We start from the raw sequence: 12,430 nt of genomic DNA on the forward strand, positions 1-12,430 counted from the left end.
TTTCTGCAATCAGTTATACCGATGAATAGACGTATCCTAAGTTTACTTTGGAGCCTGGTGTCTGCTTGCCGACATTTAAATGAAATTTTTAAAAATCTGACAGGAATGGGCTTATATAATTGTCCTGATTCATCCAGTAAAAAAAAAAACAAAAACTTTTTTAAACCAATTTTTTTTTCTAACGGAAAATCCGTAATACTGAGGCTGCGTCTCATAATTTGACGTTGATCAACTACAGATAAAACTTATATTGTCGAGAAATACGCTTTTTAAAGGTTTTGTGTGATCGTACATGACAACATGTAAAATAATGTGAAGTGTACCGGTTCCGTCAATAAAACAAATCTATTTGCATAGTTCCATTCAAGTTTATGTAGCTCGGAAAAAGAATTCATACAATGTCTTCTGAGTTTGCTGCTTGCTGTGACTCTAATCTGCGTATTGGCCGCTAGATGTCAGCAAAAACTAGAGCCCGTCCCCTCCCCAATTGATGATGCGCGCTCCCGAGGTCAAGTGTATTTGCGCCGGCTCCCACGCGCACCCACACGGAGTGAAGATGGCGATGAGAGCGGCGCTGCGGTGCCTCTCCGCAAACTTGACCTCCGGACTTCCCCGACTGTCGCCCACCGCGGCTCTCCCAGCGACACGGCTGGTGTGGGCGGCGAGGACACTGAGCACCACGACTGCCCGCGCCGAAGGTAAAACACTTGGGAATTGGGGTTCACAATCCCAAGCGGAAGTGCACGTCACATTCGACTGGCTGGTCAGACACAAACTTTTAACTCGTGTTGAAGATTAGCAGCAGCCTGTTAGCAATGCTAACGCACAACTAAGCATGACTTCTTCAGTCTGACGCTTTCAATCAAGTGACCTGTCAATCCTAACAAATATGTCTGCTTGTGCAATATGTAGCAACCCAGTAAACGTATGCCAGCCATCCAAAGTAAAATGAATGTTAGCACGTACACGTGTACTAAGTAAGTTTCTGCGATCGTGTTTAATATTGTTACAGTACCTTTGCAAGAATTCCGTGTAGAAGCCATGTATTGAGGCCTTCTCACTTGGGGACGGCATCCCTGACTGTGCTCTCCCAGCCATGCATCAACATATTACAGTCTGGTTCAAGCCTGTATCAGTCTCCATGCTGAGATGGTGCCAGCACTGGGGAATGAAACACTCGCACTGTTCTAGTTCATCGTAGAACCACTGTAATGGTGAAATCGTTAAAACCCAGAAAAGGGGGGGTGCTGCTCACCCTTAGGGCCTAAGGGCTGGGTGAACAGCCTTGGGCTGATGTCATTTTCAGTTGACAGCAAAGTGGCAAAATGACTGCGCCCCCCAAGGTGGATACAAGTGTGTGGATGTTTCTCCTTAATTCATATTCTACAAATGCAAAATGCCACGTTTAGACTCGTGGCGTGCATAGAACATATTAGTAATTTTTTATTTATTTATTTTTACTTGACTGTACTTGGTACTACACTTAAAGTGCACAATCCCGATTTGCACCAGTATTTTAAAAAGTTTTTGAAATGTGTTTCTTTGGTGAATGTTTTAACTAGTATGAAAAAAATTATCTATATGGATTAGTAAAGGATCAACCAATACTAAATAAAATGTCTGTCAAATTCTGAATTGTGCGACTGATTTGAGGTTCCGCCATAAGTGTCTTTCGAAACTAATGCCATGAACTGAATATTTTACCCGTTGATCTTTGTTCTTGCTTTGTTCTCTGTGCAGCTTTAAAGTTCACAGATAAGCACGAGTGGGTGCGAGTAGAAGGTGACATTGGCACCGTCGGTATCAGCAATTATGCTCAGGTAAGACTTTGTCTTTGTCTGTTCACTAATCATTCGTTTATGATTTGGTCTGACCTGTAACACTCAAATACAAAATGAGGATACTCACAAGCCGCTACAATAGGTCAAAAATCAAAAGGACATGCCATGTTCCTAATGTCCCTCACTAGGCTGGACCCCTTTAAGGAACACGTACAACACTATATTGGGGGGGGACTAATCCGAAAGTAAAGCAGTGACACTACATACATAAGTCCTTTTTATTTTGTTATATTTTTACACAATGCAACGCTTTTCTTTTCTTTTTTAAAAACAACTTTTTTTTCTGGAACGGATTAATTACGTCATTTAAATTCAATGGGAATATTGATTTCAAATGTATTGAGTTCTAAATTTAGTTACGGAACGAATTAAAGCCATAACTCAAGGTATCATTGCACAAGAAGTTAGGCTCACTGTTAGCTTGTCTTGTAGCGACATTACGGTTGGAAGCTTTTCTCCTTGTCATTTTTTTTTTTTTTAATTGTGGTGAATGACACCCAACCAGTTACGCCTCAATCTGTATTCAGTTCAATGAAATAAAATGTATGAAATGTCATGTGAGCAAACGCAGAAAACACTTGAGCTGTGACATCCGCAATGCGAGCTTGAGGGCAGTTTGACGTCAATTTCAGTTGACACCAGAGGGTGGTCTAAGGCCAAAATGGCAGCCCTCAGAGATGAACGAAAAGGAATGGATCAATCTGCATAGTTCTGATTCCATGAACATAATTTTGATCAGATTACCATGTTTAGACCAAGGGGGGTGCAGACAATATATTATTGTTCCCCTTTCACACACCCAAGCTAATCTTCTAGAGACATCTAATAATCATGCCTTTACCAACAAAAATCAAAAAAGTGTCATTGGGCTGAAATCAGACTTCATCATTGGTATTCAAACACAGCATTCATTTAAAGGAGAAACAATGGCAGAGGGAGAGGGCTACTTGAGCAGCTGCTTGAAGGTTACGTAGGCAGTTATGACAGAACTTAGATTGTTGAAGGAGGTACGCTGAACTGGATATCTTTTGAAACTCTCCTTACTCAAGGCTAAGTGATGTCATTCACAGCGAGTTAAAGACGCGCCACATAGTCACAGCAGGAACAGTTCACGTGGTGAATAAGAATTATTCGTTTTTAGTCACGTGTTCACAAATTGAGATTACCAATGTCAACCAACATTATGGACCAAATGTCAGGCTTGGCTTTATTCCTTTGTTCGTACAGTGAGCCGCTGTTTATCATTTGGGAAATGTTCCAGACCCGGTCACAATAGCGAAAAATCCACATTCCACGGTATTTCAAATTGGCAGTGAATAGACACAAACATTCACAAATGAATTATGATTCAGTCACTGGTTTGGTCCACAGCATTTCGGATAATAGGCAAACGGTTTTAAAAAAAATATACAAAAAAACCCGGTATAATTCTTTTTCATTCTATTTCATTATGTCTTGACTGTGTTTTTTATAAAATACAGTATTATGAATGCTATTTTTCTATATTAAATTACACAATTGAACAGTTGTAATTTTGGGGGAAAGCTGGAACAGATTAAAGGAATTTCCATTCATTTAAATTCATTTACTGTATTGGCTATTTTATTTTTTATTTTTTAGGAAGCTTTAGGCGATGTGGTGTACTGCGGACTCCCCGAAGTGGGCCAAAGCCTTGAGCAAATGGGTACGCCCGGCCCACGCTTTACATTTCTGCAAAAGCGTGCCGTGAGATAAGGCGTGTGTGACATTACCTGCGTGCTTGCGTTGCAGAGGAGTTTGGTGCCTTGGAAAGCGTGAAGGCCGCAAGTGAGCTTTACTCACCGCTGACGGGTGAAGTGAAGGAAATCAACACCGAGCTGGCCGACAATCCTGCCCTGGTGAATAAAGCCTGCTATACAGACGGTGAGCCCCAAGAGCATGCGCGGCAGAAAACATGTACACCAATTCCTTGAGCTTGACCTCTCCCTTTGCAGGTTGGCTCATCAAGATGACCATCGAAAGGCCGGAAGAGCTGCAAGGCCTCATGGATCAAGATGCATATGATAATTTTATCAAATCGCTGGAATAATAAATCTTTCAACTCGCTGTGCTACTTTTGTACTTCAGTAACATCTCGCAACAGCCCTCATTCTCTGTAGTATTTATTTTCATACCGAAACAGTGCTATAATAATCCTTTTTTGTCTGTCAATAGCGTCTGTTTCGAATATATAGATTGATGGAGTTAGTAAAACCACATAAGGGCTTTTAGAATGTTGGGTCTAGTTTGTTGGAATGAGACAACAATGAGATGGACAACTAGACAGTGATTGTAAGCGCTGTCACCTTCATGGAATAAAATGTCATTTTTGTTTGAGAAGAAATGCCAGCAGGTGTTCCAAGTTTATTTTCACATATTCAAACACGATTTGAACAATTGGAACAGTGAAACTGGTGCAAAAGCAAATATGCAATCGGTTAAAACAAACAAACAAACATGTTTTTGCTGATGAAGGTGTTGGTGTGTGCACTTGACTCAGGTGCTTCTTGTTCCTACAGTCCATGCACCTTGACCCTTGCCCTCTTAGGTCCAGATAGGAATAGAGTACGCAGGCCACTTGATTAATGATTAATGAGGCAGGGCTTTTAAAATCACTGAATGAATGACATGATGACCGGTAGTTATTACACATTCTGGTGTTCAAAGGGAAGACCGCAACTTTATCAGAGCGGGTTCGTTTTTATCAACATTATGCCACTGGTGTTGGCTTTTAAAATTGCAGGTCTTGGTTTTAAGACAAACTGAATAATAAGCAGAGTTGCAACGATTCATCGACAAATTACTTTTTTAACAGAATTGTCCCAATCCTCAGAATATCAGCTTCTCAACAGCAAGTCTCCAAATTTCTGTTGCCTCCGTGTGTGTGTGCGTGCGTGTGTATGTGTCAAATAAACTAGCAAGTTTTTTGCCAATTTTCTAAATTATGTTCAAACCAGGAACTGAATCCTCGATATATTTTTTTAATTTGATTGATCGTGTACAGGACTGCTAATCCTAAAATAATCAACTGATTTATCAATTATTTAAATAATTGTTAGTTGCAGCCCTAATAATATATGTAGCCTATGGAATTTTGGAATGAGTATTTGCATTTGTCCAATGTTAGTAGCGTGACTGAGCTCTGCGAAAGGCTGCATTTTCATAAGCAAATATAGTGGTGTCTTGAGATATGAGTTTGACCATGTTAATAATTCAAAACACGCAATCTCATCATTTTTGCCTTTAATCCCTTCCAGCCCCCAAAATTGTTTGCAATGTGAAAATTAGCACTCTATATAATACAACATAACAAACAATAATCATTACATAGACAATTAAACAGAAGTAAAAAGGATTCTGTGATTGACAACATGGATGTTCATCTCCTATTATCAACAATAAGTAGTGGACCGTTCACATTACTGACAGCAAAACGACTTCAATGTGGAACGTAATAATTGCCAAACCTGTTACGCGTTTTAACCAACGAAAGGGTCAGTGTGTGTAGCACACTACACTACGTTGTATTTCGTTTGTAGTAGGACTCTTTGAATTTGTACTCAAAATAGTACACGTATCCAAACAACCGTAGAACAGTATTATGTGGACCCTGTATATACTCTTTGACGAGACTACTGCTCGGTGATTGGCTGTTTGACGCCTATCCCACAATCCACCACAATTCTTCTTCCTTTTTCCTTTCGGCCATTTTCCTCCCTCGTAGGTATGAAAATATCCTCTGCAAGTTTTTTGTAGAATCGTGTTCAATCCAAAACGTAGACAAAGCGTTTCTAAATTTAAATTGTTCCACTGAGTAGTGCGATTTGTCACCTTTGAGATTAGGTAATTATTGACTGGAGAATTTTAGTTGAGGCTTCTCTAAGCGGTTGTTTTCATGGTGATGTCCACTGACCGTAGCGTGTCTGCTACTGTTGCTGCTGACATTACAAAATGAAAGATGTTACCTTGTTCATAAATAAAGGAATGAGTGTGTGAGCGAGTGAACATACACAGGGCTGAAATTCCAGTCCATGTTCACTTGTATAAGTAGTTAACAAAACATGTCGGTCTCCAATAGATATACCGCTAGCCTGGCTAACTTGCTGTCTGTCAGCCATTGCTTGGGGCAGATGCATGGTGGGACAGTACCGGCATTGAAGTTTTCTCATGCCTGTGACTCGTGCTTGCGTTTCAGGGAAGTAGGCAGCCATGGCCCCCAGCCGGAATGGAATGATCCTGAACCCACACTTCCACAAAGACTGGCAGAAAAGAGTCCGCACTTGGTTCAACCAGCCAGCTAGGAAACTCCGCAGGTGAGTGTGTGTTGCCAGCGGGCAAAGACGCTATGATGAGTTGGCATATTTAGGAAGAACATTTTGCGTTTTTCTACTTGGCTTGTCTCAAGTGATTTTCAATGTATGTTACATGGAGAAGATGATATTGATTATTGGTGATGTTGGCACTACAAAGTCTGCAAACCGGAACATATTGGAATTTTTTTTTTTTTTACTGCAATGACGGAGGTATGCGTCGTATTGTTATGTGCCTACAATATACTAAAGAAATCTCACGACTGTCATTTTTGACATAAATGAAAAATTAGATGCGAATATTTTGGGATCAGCATTCACAGATTTTTTTGTTTGAAATAATTATTTGCCAATGGAATTGGCATGGTCTGACTGGGTCACTATCGAATTGTGGGCGTCCTTCATATTCTTCCTGAAATCCATGTGTAATGCTCACTTGTCCAGCATCAAGTTCTTTTGATCTGTCTGTCATGTACTTCACCCATTATTTTCCCCACTATAAATTTGCCCTGAATATGTCTCCCAAGAAAACGATACATGCAAGTAATCGCGCTATCAAGAAAATATGAAAAGTGTGTGCGGCCGGAACAGATTAATGTAGTGCTCTGCCACTGACTTCTACAGGCAGTTATAAATTTTGACAATTGTTTCAGATTTTTGCTGTCCATGACAGGACTTGGTCTCTGTCCTCTGCAAATAATGGAGAACACTGTCCATGGCGAATGTTAATGTACTGTAAACGCAGGTCTTTATGGTTTGTGAAAGTCTAACCGAGAGTTGTCTTTCGTCAGGCAAAAGACTCGCCAGGCTAAGGCCCGTCGCATCGCTCCCCGTCCTGTCGCTGGGCCACTGAGGCCACAAGTCAGATGCCCCACCATCAGATACCACACTAGGGTCCGTGCTGGACGTGGTTTCACCCTGGAGGAGCTCAAGGTAATCCAGACGTTTCTTCAGACGTTATGCTTCAGATAACCAGTTTATAATGAGTCTAAAATATCGAACAGAAGCACACAATCTGCAGTAATGCCCAATGGATCCGTTTTGCTTGACAAAATGTTTGGAACTGTCCTTCTTGGTGATCCCTGTTACGTTATTTCCTGTACGATGCTGATAGTAGACCAAGATATGCAATGACATGGAGTGACAGAAATTTCTGTTTAAAAAGTAACTATAACAAAAAATTGGAAACATCAGTTTCGCACTATAAGCATGTATGATAGATGGCGTGCACCACTAATCCTAAGCAATTGTGTAGCACTCTTATTCACAGAACAATACATAAAATGCCACAGCTGGGACTTGTTCTAAAAACAATTTTATTTGAATTCTAAGGGTAGAAATTTTATGGGTTCATTATGGACACCAACCCATTTTTTAACTGTCATATAAATATAAAGTGCAGCAAAAGTGCACGTTTATGATTTTAAAAAAATGTTTAAAGCAAATGATCTGCATTTGAATCTCATTCTGTCATTAAACAGTCAGATGATGACAATCTCCGGAATCTCTGTATTTTCTTGATGAATGCATTGAACCCTTTTTTCTGATGACTGTTTCTGTCCAAAAAACAAACAAAAAAAAAACAAGATAACCCCTCACCCCCGGTTAAGGTGGCAACCCAACTGACAGATCTGAAGCATTCTTACTGAGACAATGCTCCACCTGTAGGCTGCCGGCATCCACAAAAAGACAGCCCGCACCATCGGAATCTCTGTAGATCCCCGCCGCCGCAACAGGTCCACAGAATCTCTTCAGGCCAACGTGCAGCGCCTCAAACAGTACCGCTCTAAGCTCATCCTGTTCCCCAGGAAGGCTTCTGCTCCTAAGAAGGGAGACAGCACTGTAAGTTCCTCAAGTGGCATGAAGGGTTCAGTAGCGTATGTTTTGCCAACACCAATGTCCAGTATTTATTATTTTTTAAAGATGTATAAGTAACTAAAAAAAAAAAGGACACTGAAATGTGTGGGTTAAAATACAACACTTGCTGTATAATGAGTACCAAAAATTGGGTGTGGGTACTTAATTCGGATGGCCGTAACAGGCTGTCTGTCATACTTAGATGGGGTTTTAAGTCAGTTTTATTTTACAGCCAATATTTTAAAGTTGTGCATAGGTCGGGGGATGTAATTGTCTTCGTGTTGTACTAACACTCTTGTGTGTTCAGGAGGAGGAACTGAAGATGGCCACCCAGCTCAAGGGACCAGTGATGCCCATCAAAACTGTGAGTTAACACTGTTCAAAGGCAATATACTGTAATTCGAATGGGGAAAGCCTGTCTAGGCTTCATTTACAGTGGCGCAGTCAGATGTCGACAATATCTCCGGAATCTCTGTATTTAATTGATGATACTTTTGAACCCCTTTTTCTGATGACTGCATTTCTCCAATAACAAATACTTGAGCAGCATCGTTGTGCAGGTGTTGATAGGTTTTTTTTGTGTTCTTTCAGGTGCACAAGAAGGAGAAGGCCCGGATTATCTCTGAAGATGAGAAGAACTTCAAGGCTTTCGCCAGCCTGCGCATGGCCCGCGCTCACGCACGTCTCTTCGGTATCCGTGCCAAGAGAGCCAAAGAGGCTGCTGAGCAGGATGTGGAGAAGAAAAAGTAATAGTTGTTACTTCGGAACTTTGCAAAATAAAGTGTTAAAAAAGATTAACCTGAGACTGTCGTGATTGAGGGTCTTACCCGATGCCAGATATTTTCCAACCACATAATTGAAGACAGCACTGTACTCTTTCACTAAATGGTTGGTTTCACTGCATCAGTGCAAATGTATGCGGACTGGACAAGAGTGCCCCAAAACCTCACAATTTGGAAGGAAAACTCAAATAGAAAAGTGGTGAAGATTGCACGACTGTCTATGTCCTATGTGTTGTGTTATTTTGACTTCAAAATGGCTCCGCGAGAGTGGCTGCCTTTCCAGCAGCTCCTATATTTTGTTGTTCTCTTACTTCCTTTCATAACTTTGCTGCTGTGAATTGGGAATTTCAACATTGCGAGACTACTAAAGGTTGTCTTATCTTATCTTAAAAAATGACAACCAAGTGGAGTTTCTAGTCTCGAAAAAACCGTGCATACATTGCAACACTTGTTTGATGTCAGTAGATGGCGCAAGAGTCACAGTGGAGGCGCTTGGTATGAATTGCACAGAAACGTGAAAGGACCTAGGAAGTGTCGGGACACTACGACCAAAAAAAGTACGGAAAGGTAGATCAGCATTTGCACAATCTTGTAGAAAATCTTAAAAGTTGTGTGTGCAGGGGCTTGTTTGTTTTTTTGGTAATTCAGCATTACATTCACAATCAAATGAGACACTGACCAAGAGTCTTCTCAAATGAGGCCTAATTTAAGATAGTTGTCCCTCATACTCGATAGATATACCTTTCTTGACACTGTCAATTGCAAGATTAACATCTGTGGGCAGGACCTTTGCTCATGCAGGTGTACATAAAAGTAATGCATGTGAGATCACTGGGGCTCATCTGTTGACCGCAATTGTTCAGTCACGGTTAACCTGTGTAGACGTCAGAATTCCATGTATCATGCGCAGCCTTTGAGGCTGCTTAAGTGATGTCATATTTGATTTGACCCCGTCGCGGGTGTCTCAAAAAATAGTATTTGTAGGTAAGGAGGGCAATATGATGATGGCGTAAGGTAAGAATGCTGCTGACCATGTCCTGGTGAAAACCAATGCTGGTCATGTACTACTGTTATTTACATCTTGGTTAGCGCAGTGTTTATTCTATTTTGTGAAACATTGGCGTCAATTAAGTCCTTCAATTACATGTTTCTATATCTAACCTTTGAGCCCGGAGGGGCCACTGCAGGGGGATGCCACTCAAACGCAACATTAGACACACGAGATTGCTCGAGTGACAACAAGGATGTGAACCTGCCGCAGGGGTGCATGTGTGCGTCGATAAACCATGTGTAAGAGCAGAGAACATCCTTTAAGGGGGCTCAGATGGTCCTCATTTTTGCTGGGCTCAGGTGTGTGCCTCCAAGCACATGCTTCATTCAAAGATTAGGCAGGGATGGAAGCTGTGTGTGTGCCGGGGTTACAATCGTTTGGGATTTTTCTTGATAGTTTTTATTTCGTTGTGCTTATTTTTTGTTGTTTTCAAAATCATCCATCCATTTTCTGATCTGCTTTATCCTCACAAGGGTCGCGGGCGTACAAGAACCTATCCCAGCTGTCTTCGGGCAGTAGGTGGGGTACTTCCTGAATGGGTTGCCAGCCAATCGCAGGGCACACACGAATAATCATGCGCGCTCAAAAATCACATGCAAATGATTTTTCACTTTGTGCTTATGATTTCTAAAATGACAAAACCTAAGTGTTAATTTAATGAAAATTTGTCGCAATGGTGTGAGGATTAAAAAAATGCCTCCTGAAGCAGCATATTTTTATTTGACTAATTGGCAGAGTGGAGCCAATGGCGCTGCCTGCTGCACTCAAGACGAATCCTTCAAAGTGGAAAAATAAAAGAAAACAAACATGTTGTCAGCACAAGGCCACCGAAAATAGGATTTGTTTGAAAGTGCTTTCAATTAAGTCTCCACTTTCTCCCCGGCATAGCACGCCGGCTTGAGTGACTCATCTCCAAATTTGTGCTTTGGTCTCAATTTGAAGCCACTTTCTCATTTGTCTCTGGTCACCTACAGCCCACTTGGCAACATCTCAAAAAGTGGCATTTTTCTCTCCTCTCCCATACAGTCTCAAAAAATATTACGCAATGCATTGCGATACATTCATAAAACAATACATTTGTGGGTGTATTGCGAAGCATACATCAACACTGTGGAAACAATACGTTACGTAACACGTTGCCATTAAATGATCGTCCACATGGACCTGTTGGCGGAATCTTGAAACAGTAAAAGAAGCCAACAGTAAAAGAAGTACATTTTTCTGGGACAGTGGGGATGGCGTTCACGAAGGGAGTTTGGAACAGCCTTGAGAACTGTCTATGTAACCACCACATTTGCAGAAACAGGCACCGCTTGGTCTTAAGAGTCACGGGGGACTCCTAAATTAGAAACTAAAAAGTTAAATTCGGCTACATTTTTGTTGTTGTTGTGCTTGCAGTTTGCCAGGGTCAATTAAAAAAAAAAAGAAATGTCCACATCTCTTGTATTAAAGTAGATCTGAGAATGTATGGGTGTACTTAATGTTCTGTTCTGCTCTGGCGTTTCCGGCGGCTTTTGGCTCGCATCACAAGACGAATGTAGAAGCAACATGGCCTAGGTTTTATTAGCATATGAGTTAAAATGATTAACGCTACAGATGAACATTCACATCAAATAAGGACGTGGAGGGCTTGCAATTGTATTTGTTGTGTTTTGGCGAGATCACGGCATTCACGGCTCTTGTCTTTTTATTTGAGCATATTGTGTAAATTTGCACAACTTATGTCTTTTACCAAGCATGCAGGCTTGCTTTCAGACTCCAACTCATCGAGTGTAAGGGAACAAGCCCAACCTTTCTCTTTCTCTCTCCTTTTCTCTCTCTCTCCCCCTCACTCCCCCTCCCTCTCTTTCTGTCCATTTTTTCCACACGCCCTGGTGACCAATGAGGGAGGCAAATGAAGCTGCTGCTTCACAGAAGATCATTCAAAAGTGGCACACTACAGGAGAGTAAATTAAGGGCGACGAGTGACATGAATGTGTTTCACTGAGGAAATGAAAAGTGCATTTTTGAGCTCCTGGATGAATAAGTAAGTAAATGTCTTTCAATATCTATACCAGAAATATTTTTGTCATATGTTGAAAGCAGAGCAGTGTATGACGAGGTGTGTGTTTTTTTTTATTCTTGGTTTGTTTGTTTTTTACTCACTAGGTGTTGCTTGCCAGTTTTGCGGTTAATTGCGGATTTTGCAAAGCTTATCGAAGTAGTTTTTGTGTCACAATTTGGTTCTGGGCACTGTCCTTGGTGCTGCACCAGCAAAAATATGCATGTGAAGTTCTGGTGGCGAATTTTCTGTACTGTACCTGTTGCTACATTATATTTAAAGGGCAGCAAAGACCTGTAGTAACTATATATGCGTCTGCATGCACGTGTGTGTGTGTATATATATATATATATATATATATATATATATTTCTAAATGAATGCATATAAATGAAGCATGATGAAGCAGTGGTTTGGACTGTTGCCTTGGGTTCCATCTTAGGATCCATCCATGTTATCTCTGCCAGTCTCTCTCCTCTGTGTCAGTCCACGGTGTCAGCTGGAAATACTTTACGTTGGGATGGATAGACT

General features: G+C 41.1%; 3 protein-coding genes and 2 non-coding genes across 5 annotated transcripts in view; all 5 read left to right on the plus strand.

The window, feature by feature from the left end:
- Positions 1-490: 490 nt before the first annotated feature.
- gcshb (glycine cleavage system protein H (aminomethyl carrier), b) lies at positions 491-3,926 on the plus strand. The gene is made up of 5 exons (XM_086106623.1): positions 491-698; positions 1,741-1,820; positions 3,462-3,525; positions 3,612-3,743; positions 3,815-3,926. Exons 1-5 carry the CDS (start codon positions 491-493, stop codon positions 3,907-3,909), a joined length of 579 nt encoding a protein of 192 aa, XP_085962749.1. The 3' UTR covers positions 3,910-3,926.
- Positions 3,927-5,499: 1,573 nt separating this feature from the next.
- Positions 5,500-8,824, plus strand: rpl13 (ribosomal protein L13). Its single transcript, XM_086107451.1, has 6 exons — positions 5,500-5,583; positions 6,055-6,172; positions 6,961-7,102; positions 7,838-8,011; positions 8,334-8,390; positions 8,618-8,824. The coding sequence occupies exons 2-6, from the start codon at positions 6,069-6,071 to the stop codon at positions 8,774-8,776; spliced, it is 636 nt and encodes a 211-aa protein (XP_085963577.1). The 5' UTR covers positions 5,500-5,583; positions 6,055-6,068; the 3' UTR covers positions 8,777-8,824.
- On the plus strand, positions 7,656-7,730 carry LOC147207569 (small nucleolar RNA MBII-202). Its single transcript, XR_015100588.1, has one exon. It is a non-coding gene; the product is annotated as a small nucleolar RNA MBII-202 (small nucleolar RNA).
- On the plus strand, positions 8,476-8,556 carry LOC147207570 (small nucleolar RNA MBII-202). The gene has a single exon (XR_015100589.1). It is a non-coding gene; the product is annotated as a small nucleolar RNA MBII-202 (small nucleolar RNA).
- A 2,882-nt stretch (positions 8,825-11,706) lies between the features above and the next one.
- cpne7 (copine VII) overlaps positions 11,707-12,430 on the plus strand; it is a 31,501-nt gene continuing 30,777 nt past the window's right edge. Inside the window, exon 1 of the mRNA XM_086106940.1 lies at positions 11,707-11,885. The gene's annotated coding sequence lies outside the window, so the exon portion shown is untranslated. The remainder of the gene's footprint in view (positions 11,886-12,430) is intronic.

This window comes from Hippocampus guttulatus, chromosome 3 (genome assembly GCF_054856545.1).
Source record: "Hippocampus guttulatus isolate MCC_2025c chromosome 3, RoL_Hgut_1.0, whole genome shotgun sequence".
Taxonomy (NCBI): Eukaryota; Metazoa; Chordata; class Actinopteri; order Syngnathiformes; family Syngnathidae; genus Hippocampus; species Hippocampus guttulatus.